Here is a 24,731-nt window from a genome sequence, read left to right as displayed (position 1 = left end):
GAAATTGTTTTTCCCCGCAAGAGCCGAGTTGAGAATAAATAGGCGGAGCTTCCTGGGTGGCGGGCTACGTCACGTCGCGTAGAGCGTCTCGAGCCGTGAGGGACATCCCTCCGAGCCAATAGGAAGGCGCGGAAGCGCGAGTTAGGCAGCAGAGGCGTGGGCGGGCAGGGCGCCTATCTGGAGGCGGCCTTCGGCGCGTTTAAAAGGCACGGGCAGAGAGGGGGCGGCGCGGCGGGGGCGCAGCCATTCAGGCGCGCCGGGAGGCGGAGCCAGAAGTGATTGACAGGGAGGGGTGGGCCGCGGCGGCGGCAACGGGAGCCCCCGGCCCGCCCGCCCCTGCAGCACGGCACCTCTGCTTTTGGGTCAAAACGTGAGCTTTGCAGCAGCTGGCTGCGGAGCGGTGGAAAACAGCCCTGCAGCGAGCGGTCACGGAGCCACCTCTTCTCCGTCCCTTGCTGATGGCCTGGTTCCCAGGCCAGACCTGCTCCCTTCGCTGCAAGTCAACCAGAAGCGATGAAGACTTAGGCAGTTGTGCTAATTAGACAAAGAAAGCCAAACAGATTTAAGTCTCTTTATTAATTAGTTTTTACATTTTGTTTTTTCAAGTTGCATCTACAGGTACCTTTTTGAAATGGACAGGTCTTTTCTGTAAATGAAATCAGAGTCCTCTTCAGCAACACTAAAAAAAAAAAACCCAAAAAACCGCACAAAACCCTTTTTGAAACCATGAGGCCATACTGGTACTAACTGGGGAAGAGCTGGGGATGGAAAGAGCGGTCACAAGCCCCGCAGACGTAACCACAGCCTAAGAGGAGCACTGCTTTTGAGGAAGGAGTAAGGGAAGAGCGCAAGACCACCACGGAGAGATACGGTCTACTAGGAATTAGCACTTGCAGGAACCCCTCCTCAACCTTACAACAGACATTCACAATGCATTTTATAGGCGACAGCCTCCAGCTGTGATAATTCGCTATTAGCCAGACCCAGAAAGGCTAGATCACATCTAGTGACACTTCTGAACCAGTTAGTTCTGGTTAGCTGCATCTTTATCAACTCCCCTTACTGGGCACCAGCTCTGGGAGAAAAACCATTTTCAGCATTTCTAGAGGCTCGTGTTTCAGACTCTGCCTGCCCCTACTCCCCCAGGGTTCTGTTTTGACCACCTCAGCCTAGCCCAGTCAGTCAAGCAGAGCAGCCTTTTGGGAGGCGGCCGCTCTGGGGTGCGTGGGCATAAAAGGCCCAAATACACCTTCCAGCATTGCGAACAGTTCCAGACCTAGTCCAGAGGTTACAACCAGGTAGAGCTTCAGTACTTCGAAAAACACAGCTAAGCTTTAAAAGTACTCAGGATAAGCAGATAGCTAATTTTTCCTCAAAGGCTTTAAAATTAAGAGTGATTCTGAAGTTAAACTGAGCCACCCAAGTCAGAGAAAGCAGGATGAAAGTAACTTTGGAGTTGTCTATCCATTTTGGAAAGTCTTCATTTATTGTAGTGATTATTCAAGAAGCATACACTATGGTATCAAAAAAAGCCGTAACATGCAGACAGGAGACCTTTTCAGGAGATTTAGCAGAAGCAAATGTAGATTTACAATTAGCTTTAATATAATACTATTTAAAAGCTGATAGCAGATCTTAAGTTCACTTTTGATGCTTTGAAAGAACAGGTATGCACATGAATTGTTTGGGAATTTAAGGCAATTTGCATATCAAGATAAAAAAACATTAGATTAATAGATTTTTATGTTGTGCTCAAAATGTTAGCTGAATTGAAACCATTTACATATACTTCATCTCAAAGGACTGAGAGTCATAAATAGCAGCTGCTCCTTGATAAAAATACAGTCCTGAGAACAAGCTAGTAGCAATGCTTAAGCTATGACATCTTCCATGTCAGAGTATAAGCTATTTTTGCAATAAGGAGCAGCATTTACCAGGTGTTCAACAGGCAAAGGCATTCTAAACATGCAATAGCTCCCAACAGAAGTCTGAAATTACTTCCAGTATCTTGCTTACAACAGTTTATTTGCACACTGCAGAAAGATCAAGAAATCCTGCTATGCATTTGTGATCACTAATATTTCAAACACAACAACCAAGGGATACAACATAAGGACAGGCAGCAAAAGGTGTTTTATAAAAAACCCGAAAAACCAAGAGTCTTTTAGTAATTGGTTAGACTGTTGGCAAGGTAATTGGAACACTCTTCCCTCCCCAACCCCTGGGAATTATTCCCCACACTATACTTATGCTATGACCAAACAACACTGGAGTGTTTAAATTCAGTGCAAGAAGAGTAATTTCAAGACATATAATTTCACTCTAAACAAAGGCAAAAGTTTATCTATATAGACATCCAAACGCCAACATATTTGGTACAGTGTAATGAAGTTACATAGATTTCACCCTCAGAGGTATGCTCTTGTAGTGATCACCTGCATTCCACAAAAAAAAAGTGTTTGAAACAGTATAATATGGTAGACTCAACGCTTTAAAAAAATTTATTCAGCTGGAAGTGGAACTCCCTAACATTCACAATATAATTTAGGATGCATTTGTTACATGAAGAGCAGATAAAAGACTTAAACAGTTTCACATACCAGTTAAGATATTCCACATGCTCCTTCCCCACCCTACAATACTGACATCTTGGTTGGTTGTCTTGGGGTTTTTTGTTTGTTTTGGTTTTTTTTTTTGTTGTTGTTGTTTTTTTTCTCTCTCCCTTAACAAATACTCAGTTCAGCTTGTCTACCTGACTACCTCCCCCATTTCTACAGGAGTAGACATACAGTGATAACAGTGAGAGGATATGGGACACTGTCCTATCCAGTGTTTGGACCCTGGAAAGGAGCAGGCCTAGCTATAAAAACAGAGTTTGACGATGAGCTGAACATGAAGCACTTCAGCAACTGAGGCAAAGCTGCACTCAGAAAAAGCTGTATAGTCACAGAGAAAGGAAAGCATCAGTGGCTGAACAGAGGGGAAAGGGCGAAGTAGTCTAACACCACCCCCCCAACAACCCATTAGCTTTACAAAAAGAGTTCAAGAACTAACAAAATCCATTATCTGCAAGGTCCGCAGGATTAAATGCCACATTAAGATGACCCACTCCAAATCCTAGATCATTTGTCAACACTTAACAGGGCTTTAGCCATGCATAGTATGCATATTCTATAGACTGACTAACCCCCTCCTTCCACCCCTTCTTCCTCTTTCTCCTCCCCCCACAAGAATGAAGTTGATTGATTAGAGATTTTCACTACTGGTTTCCCCATACATCCTCCCCAGTTTTCTTCTTTTGAGGGCAGAGGGGTTGTCAAATATATTGACAACTTTTCTTTAAACAATTATCAAATTTTAAGGGATATAAAGACATTGGTGCATTTAGGAATTTACATATTTGTAAAAAAAACTAGTTACAAAACTGCATTTTTTTCACCTAGCACTTTCAAGATTCATTGTTATTTTTCACTAATATATATATTAAATTAAGCCAAGGTTTGAGACCGGAAAAGTTCTACCAATCTACTTAAAAACAGAAAAGAATATTTAAAACCAAAAATGAAAAGGTTAGTTATGTTACATTCCAAAATCCACAGCCCATTATATTAAATGCATTCTTTCTACAGGAATGATGTTCTTTAAAACAGATGATTGCAAATATTTTACTGCTAGACACTATTACATTGGATAGTGTATTACTGGAACCTGTGGATGGTGAAATCTTGAGGTTTGTCCAAGTTTCAATGTAAGGTGTCCAAGGTCCTCTCCCAGAACCATGTTTGAAAAAAAAAAAAAAAAGATCACAGATCAAGTTCTTATGACTTTTTTCAATCTTTCCTTGGCTTTCTGTTTCTGGGTGATCTATTCACAGTTTCCTCCTCCTGCAAGAAAGTAATTTCTGTAAGCATCAAGGAAATAAAATCTAAGAATACCCTTAAAAGCCATTTTGAGCAAACCTACAAGGAATAATCTACTTTCACTTCTACGTTAGCATTTAATTTTTGAAAGGTCCTACTGATGTTACTACCCTCCCCTTCTATTCATGGTGGATGTACACTATTTGCTGAGAGTACTCAACAGCTGCTGCTGCTGTGAGAATCCCTTTAACTTCAAGCAACACTCCACCCATTTTTAAGTCAGCCATTATGTCAGTGTGGAGCACTTAAGAGGTCACATCCTGACTGCACACAAAGCTGAATAAGCCTTTTGCCTCAGGAAGATGCATTCCACACAATCCCACTCCTCTCACAATGCAGGGTCTATGGCAGTGCCTTTAGCAAGGTGCCCAGCTCTGCTGAAGTTGGCCACAGCAATTCCTATTCTGCAGGGCAATGAAGTTTTCCAAAGTTCTGACACTGGGAGGGAGTATCACATGAGCCAGGTTTACTTTTAAACACTTTAGTAAGGCTTGTTCTACATGACTTAAGGAAAAAATACACAAGACTTCCCTCAAAGATTAAGCACTCTTACCTCTGATGCAGGTTTCCTCTCCTCTTCCTCCTCCTCTTCCTCCTCCTCTTGACTAGCACCTCCTATATCAGCATCACTTTTCTGCTTCTCTTCTAAGAGAAATTAAAAAAAAAATCTCATTCTCATTAAGACTTACCATCACTTCACTGTTGGCTTTACTCTGTGTCTGCCAATCCTACTGCCTATCAGAGAGAAAATGCAAACCAATTCAAGATTATCTAGTTTACCTACCTAGCTTTTCCTCATTTGCTTCCTCCTCCTCCTCCTCCTCTTCTTCTTCCTTGCCTCCTTTGTCTTTTTCTTCCTCTTTCTCCTCATCCATTACATCAGGCTGAGGAGCATCGGTCTTTTTGTACTCTGCAGCACTTGGCTGTTTCTAAAAAAAAATTGTCAAAACCAGCCAATTATTTGTGACTTTAAGGTACATTTTGCTGGATCTCTTTTTAAACATTGTACCACTTATTATCGGAGGAAATGCATACCTTCCCAGAACAGCAGAAAAGGACAACAAGGAACACTGGCAAAGCCACAGTGAGGATGTAGACTACCCAAAGCCAAGGACGCTCTTCAGCAGCTGCCATCATCTGGCCCACAACACCAGGCTGTAAGATAAAAAGAACTGTCAAATTTCATCCCATACAGCAAGTTGTAGCTGTGAAGTTTAAGCTATAGAATTTTCAAATAGGTTTTTTGCAACTTTGAACATTATATATCATACCTCAAAAAAATTAAAGCTAACCTGCACAAGTACTTTTTCCACAGTTTACAAATGAAGAATTAGGCTAAAGTTAACAGTCCAATTGTCAGAGCAAAAACCTCACTCATTGCTACTTATAGCAACCATTACCATATTATAATTAGGAATTGAGGTTCCAAACGAGTTTATCATAACCCCTAGCCTTGGTACATATAGCTATATATTGTTAAAGACTGTGGGAGAGCACAGCAGCAATGCTGCTACTGTTCCAGTCAGAAACACACAATTAAACCTTTAATTCTCACCTCTGCAGCACCATCGGCTGCCTTTTTCAGTCCCCATCCATCACTGGCCCAGTCATCAGCCACAGCTCTTTCAGTACAGATGATAAAGTTGTCAAAAAAGATGTCAGAAGTCATTGACCATAGCTCAAGTCCCACAGCACTGAAGGGAGTCATCTTGAAAGGTTCCAAGTCTTCAAAGAAATCTGGGTTTGGGATCTTCCTAGGTTTCCATATACCCTAGGAAAGACAAAAGACATTCAAGCCTCACCCGCTGTAACACAATTTTTAGTTGTCAGCCCATTTTGAACTGAAAGACCAATCCATTGCACTTAATTACAATGTCTATGGCTGCAACTTGTCAGGTTTTAGGAATCAATTTTCATCTGTGCTACAAAGAAGTGAAGCCAAGTAAGAAAGCACTTTGAATCTGTCCACTTGAAACACAGTACAATATATGACAGTATTTGTATTCTTAATTACACCTGCTGAATCTAAAGACTCTAAGTCATTCTGCTTTTTGTAAGAGAAATGCTGCATTGGCCAGCAGTTTAAGCAATGAAAACACCAACCTGATAGTTCACATTATCAATCATAGGAGGCTTCCATTTGCCTTTGTAGTTTGGATTGTCAATCATTGGTCGCTGCCAGGTACCACAGCCAGGGGCTGTCTCACATTTAGGATTTGCAATCTGAGGTGCCTCCCATTCACCATCCATATCCTCATCCCTGAAAAGGGAAATTCAGTTTTTAAGTCCGCCCCTTGTCTTTATACAGAGCAAGACTTAGACAATGTCTGATTTCTGGGAAAGTTAAAATTCCTACCATAAAATGGAGATACTGAAACTTTGTATGGCACTGGTGTGTAGGTAAAGACACTGCAGAAGGAATGAAGATTTCAGGAAGTAGCTTGGAAGCACAGAAGCTCAATAAAAGCCAGTCCCTGAGCACAGCCTCCCCCGACAGCCCTTCCAAGTATGGTATAACTGCAAGATGACCATCCCTGCCCTGTTCAGCTTACAATCATAGAACAGTGAAAAGTGCACAGGTGAACGCAAGAACACAAGACTCCTCAGACCAACTCTGCCTTCTGCTTTTGCAGCAAGATAGCCCAAATCAACGACTTTGTTAGCAAGCAACATGAATGAACTAGCTATTCGTATACTTGTAAAAGCCAGTACCAAAGCAATGAAATATTTGCTGTGATTTGCAACAGGCAGTAAACGTACCAATCTTCAGGCTTCTCAGCATCAGGGTCTGCTACATATTCTGGCTCATCATCCAGCCAGCCCTCTGGTTTCACAGCATTTTCATCTGCAACCTTTGCAGGAGCATCCTCATCCCTTGATAACAGAATATTATGTATTAACACACGCAACACATTGAAGTTCTTAACCCCGAAGCATGATTCTACAGACTCTGAACAAACCCACTGATCTAGACTACCAGCCAGTTTCACTTCTAATAGGGCAAGCATAACCCTGTGATTTCAGAAAGGAATTGCCTTGCCATCTGTTACCTATACATGTGCCTCATGGCACAGTCATGGCGCCAACTGTAAGGTAATACTACTTATTTTTTAAAATCAACCTAGAAAGGGCGTATTACAGCAAGTCCCATATTTTAGTGGTCGCTGCAAACATGCATTTGAGCTTGAATTTCGAGTCCATGGTTCACATAGCATAAGCTTAAAGACAGAAACCCAGTATCAGTTTCCAATTTAGGATGTCAGATATTTCAGTCACTTGTAACTATGCATGACACAAACAACTACAAACATCTTACAGTTATACCTTCTGCAGCTCGTCTTTTGATCTCATCAGGGATGAAAGCATCAGCTAGCATAGCGTTTCAGTACAAACTTCATCTGCGGCCAGCACAGTAACAGGAGCACTAAACAGTAATTCCCAGAGTACATGGATCCTATCTGCCTTTGTCTACCAAACTACTGCCTAAACTGATTGTGTTTTGATTACAAGGGTGACTCAAAACCTTCTATAAGTCATCTGAGAAAGACTTTTTGATCAGGATCAAATTATCAGGCCAAGGCTTCCCTCAGCTCCACCCCTCCAACAGCTTACCAGTCATCTGGTTTAACAGCATCTGGGTCTGGGATTTTTGGTCTCTCATCCCAGTCCTCAGGCTTCTGGTCATTTGGGTCCTCAATCTCTCGGGGTGGATTCACGGGAGGAGACATATCATTTAGCAAATTCCCACTGTTGACAACCGTTTGATCAACCAGTATTTCAAAACTATTATCAGGATTCAAGACTGTTAAGGAAAAAAGTTGATGTAGCCATTACATATACGATACAAAGCATGCTTCATAAAGCATCACTCATTCCCACTGTACAACAACTTCAGCAATCCAAGCTTCCACCTACCCAGCAATTGTTTTAAAGAATTAAGAACCTTTCTCCTTATGCCAAAGTATAACTAGTGATGATGTACCACATCTCACCTTGTGAGAAAGACTCATTGCAAGAGTCCTCCTTTAAATATGCTAAAAGCACAAGAAGCTTGTAGAGTGATTTACTAGTTAATACAGTAAGTTGACTTTGGCACAGTAAGTATTGCTTTAGTAGTAAGAACATATGTATTCACATTCTGCTCAAGAATAAGACTCCCTACTACTGACTCACAGGATTTTAATCTCACTCCTTTATCCATTGCTGCCTCTGTAGTAGGAAAGGCTAGCGAGATCCTCCGACTACTCCCTGAAAGATTTTAGTCATAGCTAATAGACCAGACCAGCCACTGTACTTCAAGAACCACTGAGTTTGTCTATGGTACTATGAAAGCAGCAAGAAAAAAGACTATCCCTCTAAATCTAAAGCCTAGTATACCCCAAATTACTAGGGGGCAGCATTCAAGCAGTTTATAAATGTTGATAATTATTTTGGATATACTTAGCATATGAAGTTACTCATGACTGCTCTGAAATGAGTTCTCCTTTAACTATTAAGTTCAAGGTCTCATGACCCTTCTTACATGAATCAAGACTTCTTGCAAGGAAGAAATAACCCTTTGTATAAGAACATTAGTTTTTGTGTTCAGAGCTTTCAAGTGATTTTTAGTTGTATGGTGTGTTGACACAAATATTCAGTTGTTCATCTAGCTCATTTTATGAGCTTTTGATTCAGTACACATAGTAGTAGTTATTAACATGCATAGTTAACAGTCACCGTACTCAGAGTATAAAGATGGGTTTTCTTATCAGTAAAGTAAGTCTTCAGGTCTGCATCTGGACGCTTTGCATGCTTCTCCTCATATTTGCCAGTCTTTGGGTTTTTGTGCCGGAAGATGAAGTGCAATTTATAGTCCTCTCCACATTTGTCAGGGCCAAACATGATTGTATATGGAGTTTTGTCATGGAACTGATCCTTTAAAAACAATGCAAAACTTCATACCATTATTTTGAAACACAACATAAGTCACTGCCTGGCCTAAGAACTCCCAATTCATCAGAAATTATTCTGCAACTTGGATATCAAGCCAGTGAAGTACCCACACTTTGTAGAATCAATACAAGCCTCTAGAGAAAACACCAGAATTATCCCAGCTACTTGATTCTGCACCTTTAGTCTCTACTTCCCAGATGGAAAACACCTATTCAAGTGTTATCAAAAAGATCAGTGTAAGTTACAACCGCAATGTGTAAGTATAACTCTACATTACAATAAAGATTTTTAAAAGCTATCAATACGGAAATACCAGTTACTGGTAATAATGAACAACTAGCTAGTCCAGTGAATTTCTTTCACACAAAACAATAAGCAGCATTATTAAAAGTAAGGCCAAGTTGTATTTAGTTTACACACTTATAAACTGGTGTACTGTCTCAATCCGAGAGCTAACTGGATATAATAATCTCACCTTTGAGCATTGCAAGCAAGTCTATTTGTTCTTGCTAATGTTATCTTAAAATTCAATGCACGTGTGGAACTGGTTAGACAGCCAAATAGTCTTTTGGGTGTCTTTTTTTTAATAATTTGGAATCTGTATTAATAATACAACTCCAATGAGACTGCGGAAGGAAAGGAGAAGGATGGGTAACAAGTCATAAAAAGTACTTCCTATAAAGTCTAGGAAGATGACTAAAGAAAACCCATAGGCTACACAAGCCTATGGAAGGTGACCCAGCAGTTAAGCTTTGTCTGAATAGGCTAAACCACTTTAGGTAAGTGTATCGAGAGGAGAGAAAGTTATTCTTAATCCTTAGGAGTTGTAGCATGGTCTCTTCCACTGACCACACTTTTAAGGGTTGTTTATGAAGCAAATGGTTCTATATAGCTAGTGCAGCTGAACATATAAGGTTGTATCCAGTCCAACCACTGAAGACTTTTTTTTTAAATATACCCAGTAACTCACAAGTGGGTTCACATGTCAAAGACAAAGCAATAAATGCAAGGTATATTTTTAGTTACTTGCATTGGTCTGTTTTAGAAGATGGAACATGGTGTCTACTTGTCCAGGCAACAGCTTCCTGAGGAGCTCCTCATACACTGGCTACTCTCATAAGATACCTCCTCTTTGGTCCTAGAACCTAGGGAAATCTGAAATATTCCAGACTTTAGCAAAGGTCTAGAACTGCTCAGCTACTATAAAACTCCAGAGTTTTCACTCAAGAGGCCAGAAACTGCTAAGTGCAAAGTACTTTGGAGATCAGGCCCTAAATATGCCCCACTGCCTTTATTGAAGAGGTTTCTTCAGGAAGAAGCAAAATGAAAAAAGTTTTGTTTCACAGCTAATACTCAAAGTAGCAGCATTACTCACCAGGTTCAATTCAGGGGTTTTTGAAAGCAATTTCACATAGGCCCCGCCACACTCTATTCCATTTTGGAAGTTTACTTCATACCTTATTTTAGTTTTGGACAGAGAAGGGGAGAACATGTTATACATGAGGAAAAATTATTTCTGTAATACACAATTACAATTTTCAAGTACAAATTAAGAGTAAGAGTGTTTTGTTGTTGTTTCCTTTAAATCACATGTCCAGTGAATATTAAAAATACACACTAAAAATACACACAGACTCTAAGGACTAAGCAAATATTCATAAGGACCTGAGAAACAAGAAAAATTGAGGATTTAGAAGACTTAACCTGAAAGAAAAGATTAAAGGAGTTGAGTGCTGGTCTAGAAGATTATGATCTAGAAGTAAAGAGAAGGAAGAAAAAGCTTACCAGTATATAAGACACTGCAACAGAGATTAAGGTAAGCCAATTATTTTCTTCACAACTACTATGGCAGACAACTCAATTTGCAAGACTACCAAAGCGACAACTACTGGATCCTAGGAGAATCCCCTTTAGGGTTATAAGCATACAACAGTATATTTAAGGATGCCAAGGCGTCTGAAAAGGCAAACCATCTCTGTCAGGAATAGGCTAAGTATGCTTGATCCTCTCTCAATGCCAGCAGCTGGAGTGGATGACCACTGGGATTTATTTTTAGCCTTGTATTTTGAGCCAAAACTAAAGAGTCTTGCAAAGCAAAGTGACCAATTCATTATCTTGTGCAAACACGAATTAGCTTACTCTTTGTTTAAAACTGATAAAGTAGGTAATGATCCAGAATTCAACTGTTCTCACTGAATGATTTTTTCCCTTCTTGCTAGTCTAACATACGTGCAAGCAGATTCTGCTACATCAGTCATGGCCAAACAGAGCTAGGCAAGCTGTTCATCTTTCACGACAGATGAGCTAAGACAAAGGAAGGAGGAAATGAGTGCATCTTCACCACTCTGCCCACTCCACCTTGGAAACAGGGGGCAATTTACTGCATAAGGAAGTGCACTGACCTACATACAGACCAGCTTTTCTCCAAAAGGACAAGGACTTTCACAATTAGCAGTACAAAAGTCAGTTGCCTGACCTTGTTACTACAATTAAATCAAGTGAATTGAAGTCCCGAAACAGGTTACCAAGTCTAGTTTTCATAGACTTCTTTCCTTTTCAGGCTTCAGAGGGACCCATGCTGTCCCTAACTTCCCACTTTGGGAATATGGGTTGCTATTTTACTCTTACTTAAGCAGTATAATAATAGGTTGCAGTATCTTGTGTCATCTAGACCCCCAGTCAACAAAAGCTCAGTTATGGAATTAACCTCACCCTGCTATCATGTCTCCCTTGGAATAACAGAACATTAAGTTATCCTTTACTTACTGTATAATAAGGGGTTTGGTATCAAATACAAAAGGCTTTGAAAGTCTGGATGAAATGGCATGATGCTTGGCTCGGGTTACCAACACAAGCCCTTTGTCTCCTGGAAGCTTAGTGTCCTTCATGTCTTGGACTTCCCATTTACCTGGAGAGAAATTAACCAATGTCAAGCCAGTCTTTGTTTAGCCCAACAGGGTATCTTATTAGCATAACATCTTCACTAAAAATTATTTTAAAACCTCCAAGTTTATATTCTTAGCCAGGTATATAAACACTCGTCCCATTTTCTTCAGTGAATATAATTTTAACTGGGAAACAGAAAACAAAGGCTTGCACCTCTTCTTCAGGTATGACGAAAGACATCAGAAACATCTATCACCCAAAACCTGGGTTGGACTCACCATCATATTTGGCAATCTCATCATCCGTATCATCTTTTTTTGCTCTGGAAAGGATCCATCTAGAAGACAGACATCCAATGATCGAAAAACCATACTTTTTTTCCCAGTAAAAATCCTGCCCTTAAGATAAGGTAACCCTTGCTGTCCTACGACTTCACCCCAGTGTCTTGATCCCCTGAGGAGTTCTACCCCCAAGCCTGCAAAGTTTTCTGCATTTGCCACTTCCCACCCCACTCCCAAAGTAGGATCATGGCCTGTGTCTTGCTCTTGTAAAAAAATAGAAGTTGTACCTCACCATCCTCACATTACCTGAAGAAAGTGAAAAGTCAGATGAGGATTAAAACATTACACATGTATGGCTCACCTCCCCCTTGTTACTAGAACTTAAGGAAATACTAATTTAGCTCAGCACTTTAACAGCCAGCCCCATATAGTCACTGGTGTATTCCTCACCAACCACTGCCCTTTGATTCAATTTTGAATAACACAGGCTCCAGTAAGAGTTTCATTGCCTTTCACCAAAATTTTTATTATTTGCTGTATTGAATCATCCTTCAGATTATACTCACCCATCCAGCGTTCCTTTATCAAAGGACTCTGCAAAATACACCTCGCCGGTTGGGACTGGGGCCCTGTAAGTAACCTATTGGAGAAGAGAGGCATTTATGCACCTTTCAAGGCACATTCTCTACTCTAAAGAAGTACAGGCATATACAGCTCATATTCCCCCTCTACACTCAAGTACAGCTTACCTGGAACACTCTGGCAGCATAAATACAGAAGTTACATAAATATTGCTGCTTGTGCCAAGCCATTGTGCTCTTGTCTGCAACTAAAACTGAAGTATGTATCTAGCTGTAAACATTAGCAAAAAACTCCTGATAATCACATCACAGATTTCAAGGGTGGATCTAAGTTTTCAGGAAGAACGTGGGGACATGAGAATAGGAACAAAGCAGCCAGGCTTAATTGCAAGCCCTACTCCCAGATAAGATTTTAGTAACATCACAACGTATTAAATGTTAGCAAAGTAAGGACAACTCTCATCAGACTTACATTCACCACAACACAAGTGATAATTCAGTTTTTAAAAGAAGTTCCATGCCAAACCTTTGGAGTTGGAGGAGTGCTCATTTCAGGCTTTGACTCTTCTACCTCCTCAATGCCATCGTCCAAGTCATCCTCAATATCAACTACATCATCACCATCATTGTCATCATCCATATCATGTGCCTGGACAGCAAGAGTCCCAAGAGCGAGCAGGGTCACATACAGTAGCCATTTCAGCTCCATGATCTGAGTAAGTAGGACAAGGCAAAGAGGTCAAGCCAGTGCTGCACACAGAGCTAAGCACTACTTCCTGGTACAAAACTGGGCATCCAAGACAACAGGTGAAGTGCCTAGTCATACCACTGAAAGAAAAGTGCAAACTTATCTGTTCAGCTCTTATTTACTGCATCTGGCCAGTTGAGACAGCTCTAAAAGCTGGAGAGGAATACAACATAAAGCTAAAGTATTTAATACAAAACAGATGTTAGCCGAGTGGAGGACCATGTGTGCAAGTTCTGCAGATCATGCTGCAGAAGCGTCTTAATTTTGCTCTTACACTGCCACAGTCCATGAGCAGAACAGCAGACACATATACACAACACCACAACCTATAGGTTGCTTTTTTGTTAAGCAAAAGCTCAAACAGAAAACTTGTTTCTTACTTTTGAAAGACTTTAAATGCATCATGCAGAAACTGAAATTTCCATTCAGTTCAGGAATTTAAATACAATTAGCTAGCTCTTTCAAACAGAGAGTAATCTATGGAATAATCAATCCTCTATTTCCTCTTCAATATTTTTTTGTCCTGGCATTTTCATTCATCAGTCCCCTTCCCCAGGTTTTATTCTGGAATTACTGCCAGTCATCGATACTACTGGCAGATGCCTATAAGCAGTTGAGGTTACTGAGGCAGACCCAGGAGAAAATTTCTTACTATTTAATAGACAGTTGATTTGATTCCCCTCTTTCGATCTCGATGACCAAAGAAGAAGAATTATCCATTAATAGAGGCTTTATAGAATTAAACTAATTTATAAGGTGCCCAGCACATTGTCAAACCTAAAATATGGTAGGCCTTGGCAAGCTGTAGCTCAAAAGATCTTGTAAGTAAAATGGGTTTCAATTTGACTTTCTTGCTAGAAAAACTACAAGATACCACACCTTTAGGTTGATACAGAAGGCAACACTCCTAGCATGCTACTCATAGTTTTACCTGCCAAAAAAACCTCCATGAAAACAACCTGTGCCTTGCTCACCTTTTCTCCTTTGAATCACATTCCAAATTTTTCTTCCAAAACCAGAGTTGTAACTGAGACTAATACTTTTTTGAAAGCAAGTATAAAACCAAACACCTGCTCCTTCCCTTAGACTCCTGCCTCAGGCTGTAGCCCTGTAGACTTACAAACATAACTCAAGCAGAGTTAGTAGTGCCTGTAGGGGCATAAGATCATGCTAGAAAACAAACTTTCAACTTTCCAAAGCATGTTTAGGCAACTAAAAGAATTTACAGTCTTAAGGGCTTATCAGCAGTATCCAACACTCCAAAACTACACCGCATACCAGATCTACTGTTCTTAGATTATTCTTTAACTTACTTCTAATGACAGAAGGCATGTTTTATAACTACAGCAAAACTGTATTTTAAAGGCTTGTGCTGAGGTCATGTCCAGTTTGTCACTACAGCAACATGCAATTGCAGCCAGTTTTCTAACAATAGTGATGGCCTTGAGGATTACGGTCTAAATGCATGCTCACAACCCTCCCCCTCGCAGTTCAGGCAACTGTCCCGAAACACCTCTGTGCCAAAAGGACACCATTCACAGCATGAACAGCTGACAAAAACTTTCAAGTGTTGTTACATATGAGCAAAGCTCGTTTGCTTAATGCAGCCAGCGTACAGCCAAAATTGAAAAGCTTCAGACCTCATAGCAGCTCATAGCTCTTATTACTAATGTGGGAACAACAATACAAAACCAAGGATTGAAAACTGTCAAGCAAACATTGGTACCTTTGGAACTTCAAGTTCCTCTTGCACAGATAGCATGCTTTCTAAATAACTCATGCCCACCAGCATAAAAACAGTACAGAAAACAAGAGCCTGAAACTTCATTGTAAAAAGTGATCTTTAGAGCTCTGGATGTGTCCTGAAGCAGCTACAGATGAGATGGCACAAGGACACCTTTCCAAGGGAAGGGCTGAATTTTGTCTTACTTTACCATCAAATATATTTTTAACAGAGTTAAATTCAGGAAGATCTTACCCCAAGTTTTATAACTGCTTTCAAATTATATCATGCAGATAGAATGACCCCTTCATGATTTGGAAAGTGATATGAGGAAATTAATCTTAAAAATATAGCAAGGTTAAAAATAAGCCAATTCCATCCTCTCCTTCTAAGAGGAAGGAGTTTCTGCATACTTCCTCCCAAGCCTGTGCAAAGGATATTAACAATTTAGCATGCAAGTAATCCCTTAAGTAATCTCACCACTAGCCAACCAGCAATAAAGTTTTGGTGAAAGAATTAAATCATTCCCCCTAACTTTCATGCCAGTACTGACTCCATATGTAATAATTACCTACTTCACAATCCCATCCCAACTACAACCTTTCAGAAATATTTGTCAGCAGCAAATGGACTTTGGTAAATGCCAGCACGTAAGTGGCAAAGCTGCATAGCCTCATATTGCAGGCAAGGTTGCTCCAGAAATTCTTCTGTCAAAGCATCCTAGTAAAACCAGACAATTCTGTCAAAGCATCCTAGTAAAACCAGACAATTCTACCGGTGACCCGTACAGCAGGGGCAGAAGCTATGCTGCTCCGCACATGTGTGCTCCTGATACAACCATAGGTATCTACCTGTAGGTCTACGTTTATCAGTTAATGCTCCGTCTGGATTTGAGGCCTCACTGAACCTCATTTCAAGATAGAAGTATTATCTGTTCAAGTTCCCAAGCAAGTTTTTTTTTTTTCCCCCTCCCAAAAAAAAGAAAGCTAAAAGCACGAAGAGAAACTAATCCAGTTTCACGTCTTTGCCTCTTTATAATCATTGGCAAGCAGTATGCACAAGTTTATATCCCTTCAGAAAGCTGTTTAGGACACCTCCTACGTATTAAATCAGTCCCAAACTCAACATAAGCTACCAGCCACACACCTTGAGTACAGACTGGTAGCATCTCCTGCAACTGCCAGTTGTCATGCCAAGCTCCTTATTCTGTTAATCTGTAACAATATATAAACTAATTAAATTATAAGAAACAAAAGACAGTATGTTCTCAGAAGAGCAATTTAAGTGAAGCACACATTTTTGATATTTAAAAGGCTACTTCTATCCATAGTGGATGTACTGCTACAGGAGAAAATTTCAACTTCACTTCACACAATCCTTAGGGACACAATATAAACGTGATTATGCCCTAGTAAATTAGGTTATTCCTAAATAGAAGACAGAAAGGCAGGGGAGGTGGAGAGAGAAGAAACTCGGGTTTTATAGAAAACAGGCATAAACCAATTTTTCAGTGGAGCTTTAAGTTGCTATCAACTACAGGTGTTCAATTAGTCACCTAAAATGTAGTCGAACCTTCAGACGCACAGCCACCTCCTCTATTATGATCAGATTTCTCCCTTGAAGAAGTGTCCAACTTCCAAGCAATTATCATCATCAGCCATTTTTAACTCTGCCTGCACTTCCCTTCTTTAGGCTTAACTGTGTAATATTTCTGAAGGTTAGTGTATTTCTGATCATGCAACTGCCAAAAGCCTTTAACAAAGGAACCCTTTTATAATAGGCAAGAGCTTCTGACGTCTCCATTCTACTTCAGTGCAACCCTCATTTTCATCATAACAGCATTTCAAGTCAAAGATGACTAAAACTTCATTTACCTTTTTTTTTAAATAAGGTCTTTAGACACTTATAAATATTGGCACACCACTTGGATCAAAGGGAAAACTACTGCAGTTTAATACCAAAGTACTAACTAGGAAGAGAGCTCAGGACTGCCAGGGCTAACAGATCACTTGTTCTGTCTGTGTGTCCATCCACAGCCAGCTTCTACACTAGAGAATTTATAGCTGACATTTAAGCACTGTTCACCTGCTTTGCAAAAGGCCAAAGCATTTTCCCCTGGAATTTACAGGAGCTATAGCAGAGCACTGAAAACAGACACCTGGAACAGCTGCACAAAGTAAAAACTAAACCAAATTGGGGTGAGATTCAGAGACAGGATCAGCTTCTTGCCATAGAGGGGCCAAGTGATTGCTACCTTTGGATTTCAAGAAAGCCATGCAGCTTCAGAGATTTATTTTTATTTAGAACTCCCCTTTCACTGGGCATAAAGAGGAAAATTCTTCTTAGTTATTGGCATGACACTCTGGAAACACCACAGAGTTGCCACCACTCTCTAACATACATTTCCTGGGGAAGGACAGACACCAGAAGGGCCCACACAAAGGATGTTTAAGTTCTTTGCTATCACACTTCCAGAACATACTATTTAGAAAGTAACTTCCCTGTCAGGTCAAACAGAGCCTGCAAAACCAGTTTAATCATCTCCTCAGTTACTGATCTATTTGAGTGGTTCATCAAGCCAGTTCTTAACACTGCATATTTCAGGATGTATAACTACAGTTGAATTGCTACTGGCTATCCAGTTTACTACTTACTTTTTTTAGAATTAACAGTCAGATGAAATGGGTCTTATTAAAAATAAGTCACTTACTATGACCTACACTTCAGCAATTTAACTGGAAGAGCATCAGTGGTTTCTGTTTCAGCAGCATCCGAAGTGACAGTTGAATGACTTAAATATAGGAAGAGCAAAATTTGCTAGCAAAGTCCTGTGTTCCAAATACTGGATTTCAGTATAGTATTTACAGTGGAAGCACAATGCAGCCTCATGCAAGGCAAGAATTATGGAAGAAAAATTTAAAGGCACAAAAGTAAAGAAATTCATCACAACACAAAAATAATGCAAGGAGACACGAACAGAAAGGCTGAGACACAGGTACTCATTTTGCCTCTCAAATGACATTTTTATGGTTTCTGAGCAAAGGCTTGCCTACCCTACTTAGTAGTCCACTAGTTTCTTAAAGTCAGACTACTGGGTGGCAGAGGAAACCTCTTCTACATCTCACAATCCCTCCACCTTCCACACCCTGGCTCCTCTGCGGTGCCAGGGTAACTGTTTACACAGCCTCACGATGAACTAGCAGCTGGTTTAAGATGGCTTGAAGTCCTTCTGCCATGTTATTTTAACCCTGAATCAATACCTCAGTCCAATCCAGCACGCAAAGGCAGAAAGAGTTGTAGCAGGACAAGTGAAAGTACTGTGAGATAAAGTAAGTAGCCAAGGATAAAGGAAATTAAGCTGTTGGCAGCAGAGTCAGCTTAATGCTGTAGTTTCATGTGCAGTTCCTGTCATCCATGCTCATCTAAGACAGCCCTGTCTTTAGGCAGATTTGGGACATCTACCCTCTATGGCAAGGCTGAACAACTGTGTGGCCAAACACTATAATTTCAGCAATCAGTACGTTACCTCACCACCACTCTAAGAGGAATGTAACAAAATTATATTCATATATATGCAGCAATTCATATGATGCAGACAACACTTTTCCCCTTAAAGGCTTAGTTTTACAGCTAGACAACTTCCAGCATTGTGAAGATTCGGCCTTTAACATCATAACTCAATGAACAGCAGACAAGGCTAAACCGAAACAGCCTTGCTTCCAACAGGCCAGAGGCAGGAGCTCTGTGGGGGGGTGCTTCGCCCATCCCCCTTCCCCCCCCCCCTTTTTTTTTTTTTTTAAAAAAAGAAGGGGATGGCTAAGATACACTGCTACATAAGATTTGAGGAAAGTCTCCTGGAAAGGATTAGCCAAACCTCACCTGGAGAGCTTGACAGCCCCACAGAAAAAGCTGCCTTCTGTTTGGGTTGTAAGGAGCACAAACCAGGCAAGAGATTAGGTGTGAAAGGTGACAGCAACAAAGCCTGTTTTTAATAAGCATTTCAAACATGGCAGTTTCTAAAAATAATGTACAACAGTGCAGATACAGTAAGGGAGAAAACACCATGTACCGTTTGCCAGCAAAGAGATAATTCCTGCAGAACTGGAAGTCCTTGGAGGGCAAAGACAGAACTGCAAGGCTTTTTGACCATAAAACAGATGGGCTGCTAGGAAAATTACATCAGGCGGGGGGAGATCTGGAGATGCCCCAAGATCTTTCAGACCATCATGCCTAGAAATCAATTCAAGTTTGCCCTGCTACAGAACTGATTCCAGCAAGAATAGGCTGCCACCACAATCACTACTAGAGGCAGAAAAATGAAAGGCCAGAAAAGGAAGTAAAAGGCAGGGCTAAGTACAAGTCACAGTGTATTCTCAGTAAAGGATTTATTCATTTACTTAGGGGGAAGTGCTGCAGCACAGCAAATGAGAGGGTAATCCAACGGAAGCTGCAAGCTTTCTTACTGCTTTGCATTAGGCTTCCCGTTCCAGGAGGGCAGCTGATACCAGGAAGCAGTTTACATCTTATACACAGATTGTGATGTTGTCTGTAAATTGTACAGTATTCCTTCATATTTTTTTTTTTAAACTAGAAATACTGAGACTTAGCATAAACACAAAGTTTAACTCAAAGCTTTTCCTAGTTTCATCAAGTGCTTTGGATAAGCCCATGCAATATGGCCAAATCAACAATAAGGAGGTTTTTGAAGTCATTTCAAGTGCATCAGAGTGATCCTAGAGTAACATATTTTAACCTGTATTTAATCAGTATTTTATCTGTATTATCTCATACATTATTATAGTTCTGCTATCTCCTTGCAATATTTTAGCAACAACCCAAAGCACAGTGGGTAAAATGTCCCATAAAGCCTGTGTGTTAGCTATACTTATTTGACAACATTAAGTAAACATACTGCATTTAGAAATACATTACATTCCTAAAGACTAGTTTTCAGATATCTCACATACTCTAAATAAGTTCCAGAAAGAGTTTTCCACAACGCTCTACAAAAGCGCTGCAGCGTTAATTACGTTAACATTAATAATAATATAGTCTGGACCTTTACTATTACTACTACTACTATTAATACATGTCTGCTTCCCTTCACAACCAGATCACCTGCAGCATTTCTCTCCCTACAGCCTAGAAAGTTCTTAACCACAAAACTGCATGTGAAAGTTCACTCTTCAGAATCAGTACAGACAAGAAAGCAGTAGGCCATGCATGCTTGAACTCAGAGGTGTGGGGTTTTTTGTTTTAAAAGCACACAATACAATCCTCAGCCAAAAATGAGAACTAAGATGTCATTTATATACTATTTTGAAGACACCCAAACCCAAATGATACTCAGGCAGTAAAAATCAAAGCGTGCGTTTTAAGTTCCTCAAATTATCAGACCTCGCTGCTGCAGCCTCCTCGTCTGTACCTCACCTTTGGCCTCCCTCGCCGTTGGTTACCACATCCTCCCCCCACCTGCTGGGCCTCCCGCTCTGCGCCCTGAGCTCCCCCTTTCCAGAGGCTTCCACGTCCCCTCGCACAGCCCGAACCAGGCCACACGCTATGCCCCGCGCCCGCCGCCCCTTCCTGCTCAGGGGAGCGTCCTCAGGTAGCTCAGGACTACTTCGACACGCTACCGCCGACGTTGGGACAAGGCGGCGGATAAAACCCAAACCACACGCCGACGCCGCCAGCCCACGTCCACCCCCGACCCCCGCTCCCCGTCCCGCCCCGTCGGGGGGACAACCAACTGCCCCACCGCCCCGCTCCAGCCGCGGCCCCGCCACAAGCCGCTCCCCAGCCCGGAGGTCCCAGAACTTACCAGAAGCCCCGCCGCTCCCCGCCAGGCCTCTCGGGGGCCCACGGGGAGCGCCCCGCCCGCCGCCCTCGCCCCGGCTCCCGGGGAACCCGCCGCCCTCCCCGCCCCACGGCGCGCGCACGGGCCCCCACCGCCCACCACACCCGAGGCCCAGCAGCATCCCGCCGCCCCGCGCCCCCCGGCAGGCCCGGCTCCCCCGGACTGCCCCGCCAATCCCCCGGCATGCCCCGCGCCCCGCTCCCCCACCCCACTGGTCGCGGAGCTGCCCCGGCCGTGGCGGGGCGGTGGGGTGGGGGGGGAAGGAGGGGCCGCACTCACCGCGCCGCGCCGCAGCCCCGCGCGCCCCCGTCCGCCGCCGCCCCCAGCCTCCCCTCCCCGGCGGCCCTCACCTCCGTCACGTGCCCGGGCGCCCAGCGCCGCCGCCCGCCTATCTACCGCGCGCCAGCCCCGCCCCCGGCCCACCTCGCTCCGCCTCTCCCATTGGCGGAGAGCGCGCCCGCCCGCCCACCCCGCCGCCAGGCCGGCGTCTCGATTGGCTGGCGATGCAGCCGCTCAACGGCCTGCCCGCCTCAAAACACGCCCCAACGGCGCTGCCCTTCGTGGAGCGCTGTAATTGGTTGGTGGAGTTGCAGGAAGTGTTGGGTGATTGGCTCGTTGAGGGGAGGCCGTTGAAATGTGGGCGGGGACCCAACGGCTCTGGGTCTAGGGGCGCTGCGGAGGCCGACAGTGCGATGCGGCGCCGGGCCGCGCGGCGGGGGGGGCTGAGCAGCGCCCGGCCGCCGCCTGCTGCCTCACGTCCCCCCTCCCCCCGCCGCCTGCTGCCTCACGGCCCCTCCGCCGCGGCGACGGTAGCGGCCCGGTCGTGGGGAGCGGCTGAGGGGGGCCCTCGCCCCGCTGCTGCCGCAGGCCCGGAGGCGAGACCCCAGCGGCCGCGCTTGCCTCACCTTGCGCGGCGGAGGAGCCCTGGTCTGCCTGGAGATTCCGGGGGTCTGTCCGGGGCGGCTGCTGCCAGTCCCAGTCCCTGAGCACCGTGACATTAAACAGCAAATTCGCTTTTGCCGCTGTCTTTTCTGCCCCTAGCTCCTTGGAAAGGGTTTTCAGGTTTTCCTGCCTATTCAGAAAATTCAGCATATCTAGTATTCTTTGCTCAAGCTCAAGTTTTAAGAAAACTGTGAAATTTGACACATGCCCCAACGTGTTTAGAACATGGCAGCAGTAGTGAGGCAGCCTCTTCTTTAAAGGCCTTGTTTAATATCAGAAGCTTTAAGCTGTGCTATATTTCCAAAATTAACATCATGTGTTTCTGTAGAGGTGAAATACTGTGTACGTGCTCAACACATCCAAACACGTGCAGCAGCACAGGGAAATGCAGAAATAACTGTCCCTGCTGCGCTGACTGGCAAGGGGAGGCCGGAGGAGGTAACTGGTTTGCACGGGAGCACACCAGTAACTGGCAGAGCAAGATTGAACTTCAGGAGTCCCTGTCTCCTGCTGCGTACCTACGGCAGTGTGGGGTGGCAGCGAACGAGGCCCTGTGATGGGGAAAGCGGAGTCGTTACCCTATCAGTAACACCACTTCTAAGTTGTATCTGAGCTGCTCCAGCTGAGAACAGTTAAATGGAAAGCTGTGTCTGAACCACCCAGTTTAAAGCAAGCTCCTGTGTGGTCTGTGGGCTGCAGCCTGTTCCAGCACATCGGAGGTATTCTGTAGGAACACCAAATTCAATATTGCTACGAGGGGCGGGAAGCAGGAAGAAAGAAGAGGGGGGGTTTTGTAAACATAAATCTGTTTTGAGTTGATGCAATGAGTCAGCAACGTAAGTCTCCCCACAGAGAAAATTCTACCGCGTTAGGACAATGCAAGCAGGGCCCCGGCGCTCAGAAATAAGGCTCAGCATAAATGAAATCAGCAAATCCCTGTTTACACTGAAGTTTGGGATCAAACGCTCACATTTTTCCAGAAAACCACCAAGCTGGCTCCTAAACCTCCCTGTTCACTGAGCTACTCCCTGAGCTACTGAACAGAAGATGCAGACAGGCAGCACAGGAGATACCAAGTGCTTTAAATAAGAAACTAAAAACACCACGGAGGAATACTTTAAAGGGTAACAAAGCAGTATAATTTAGCAGGCTCCCTCCCAAGTCTAGGCAAACTCCATTTTTTCACGAAATATCTTTCAAACTTCTCTTTTGAAACAGGTTATTAACTCCAACATAACTCGCAGGACAGCACGATACTACTGCTGCAATCACACGAGCACCAGGAAGTCACATATACGCACACATGCCTGTCACACATGCCTCCCCTTTCTCTCCCACCCTTTCCCAAAAAAGACGACATTCCTTCCTTTTACAACCTGCTGAATCATGGCACAGGCAGGCAGCCCTGAAGCCTGCTCCTGCCTCTGCTGCTTTGTCATCGAGGGGAACAGAGCAGTGTCAGTTAAAAAAAGCAAAAAAGAAGCTGCTAAAAGCATATCCTACGGTGTGATTTTCGAGATGTTTGAACTTAGATAAAAGGAATACAAAATCAACACAAGAGAGAGAGATAATCCAGAAAGAAAAAAAAAAAAAGAAGGATAAAGGGAAGAGAAGAAACATGCACAGAGATTTAACTGCTTTGGTAGCCAAGAAGGTATTTTTAGACCAGACTATGGAGTGCCAGGGCAGGGGCGATGAAAGAAAGAGGGATGGCAGATACCGCACAGCAAACATGACATCGTCAAGGAAAACCATTTAGGTGTGTTCAGGCTTTGCCGCAGATTTGCCTCATTCTACTGATAAACACTCGGGGAGCATGCTGTTCTCTGATTTTGGCAGTAAATTTGGAAAGACATAAACGGGCAATGTGGTGAGGCTGGCAGAGCCTGCATATGCAGAACTTAGAGGTGAGAGGCAATCCTCAGTTTACAAGTGAACCACAGCTTTGAATAATTGTATTTTTAGGAACTTTTCTTGCCGTGACTGTTACCAGACAGAGAAACCTCCTGCGCTTTCAGCTGGTACTTTCCATTCTTAATTCCCTCTAACCTCCATCACCGAAGAATTCCTCCTTCCTAATCCCCGCAGGGCATCGCCACATCGCTAGTGCTCTCCTTGCTTTTCAAACATCAGGAGTAGATCTTTTCAGACTCATTCTCCTCTGGAAAACTGGCAAGAAGTGAGTGGAAAATCAAGGAGGTCAGAGTTGCGGGACATTAGTGACACCACGCTGACAGATAGCAGGCAGTCAAGGCAGATGACCAGCGGGAGAACTTGCTCTTTCAAACTTTGAACTGCAGGAGGGAAGACAAGGTCACATCTCTGTACGGGGCAATGTCCATGCGCCCTGGCATGCTTTTCATGGAAAACACATTTCTTTACAATGACATCTCAGGAGAGCACGCCTGAGAAAAGGACGGGAAAAGATACACTGACATTATCAAGGGGGGGGGACTAAGTGTCTAAAGGAAATAGTAAAGTCCTGCCATCTTCAAAGCTAATAAACGTGAATGTAAGAAGTGTTATAAATTAATTGTAATAAGAGCTGGCAGATAAGTAGAAAAAGGAAAAAGCAACAAAGAACCAGAAGCAGAGCACTAGCAGATGGATGGGAGGAGAGCGGGAGGCACGGTACCGAGGTGGAGGAGGATAACCCATCCATCTGATATCATTCACACAAGCTAGGAAGTGCCCCTGGGAACAGGAACTTTACAGAAAACGTCTGGGACCCAGAAGCACCGAGACAGGACAATAGGTGCAAGTTTGGTCTGGACATAAGCTAGGGAAATCCTGATGGTTTCCATGGGTTGTACACAGCTTTTGTGGCTCCCTTAGGCATTGCACCAGTTTGCTTGGCACCATTT

General features: G+C 43.1%; 1 protein-coding gene across 3 annotated transcripts; it reads right to left on the bottom strand.

The window, feature by feature from the left end:
- Nucleotides 1-557: 557 nt before the first annotated feature.
- On the bottom strand, nt 558-21,340 carry CANX (calnexin). 3 transcript variants are annotated; one of them, XM_075164738.1, is made up of 15 exons: nt 21,276-21,340; nt 13,127-13,312; nt 12,586-12,659; nt 12,017-12,075; nt 11,619-11,760; nt 10,228-10,309; nt 8,642-8,834; nt 7,533-7,722; nt 6,681-6,794; nt 6,024-6,180; nt 5,476-5,691; nt 4,956-5,075; nt 4,705-4,849; nt 4,474-4,565; nt 558-3,884 (listed from the first exon to the last, which is right to left on the bottom strand). In XM_075164738.1, the coding sequence occupies exons 2-15, from the start codon at nt 13,307-13,309 to the stop codon at nt 3,831-3,833; spliced, it is 1,821 nt and encodes a 606-aa protein (XP_075020839.1). In that variant the 5' UTR covers nt 13,310-13,312; nt 21,276-21,340; the 3' UTR covers nt 558-3,830. The 3 variants fall into 3 exon arrangements, with proteins under 3 accessions (XP_075020839.1, XP_075020840.1, XP_075020838.1); XM_075164739.1 differs by lacking the exon at nt 21,276-21,340 and adding an exon at nt 21,205-21,273; XM_075164737.1 differs by lacking the exon at nt 21,276-21,340 and adding an exon at nt 16,218-16,282.
- Nucleotides 21,341-24,731: the final 3,391 nt, after the last annotated feature.

Source organism: Calonectris borealis, chromosome 15 (genome assembly GCF_964195595.1).
Source record: "Calonectris borealis chromosome 15, bCalBor7.hap1.2, whole genome shotgun sequence".
NCBI classification, from domain to species: Eukaryota; Metazoa; Chordata; class Aves; order Procellariiformes; family Procellariidae; genus Calonectris; species Calonectris borealis.
This window is presented reverse-complemented; position numbering and strand designations above follow the sequence as displayed.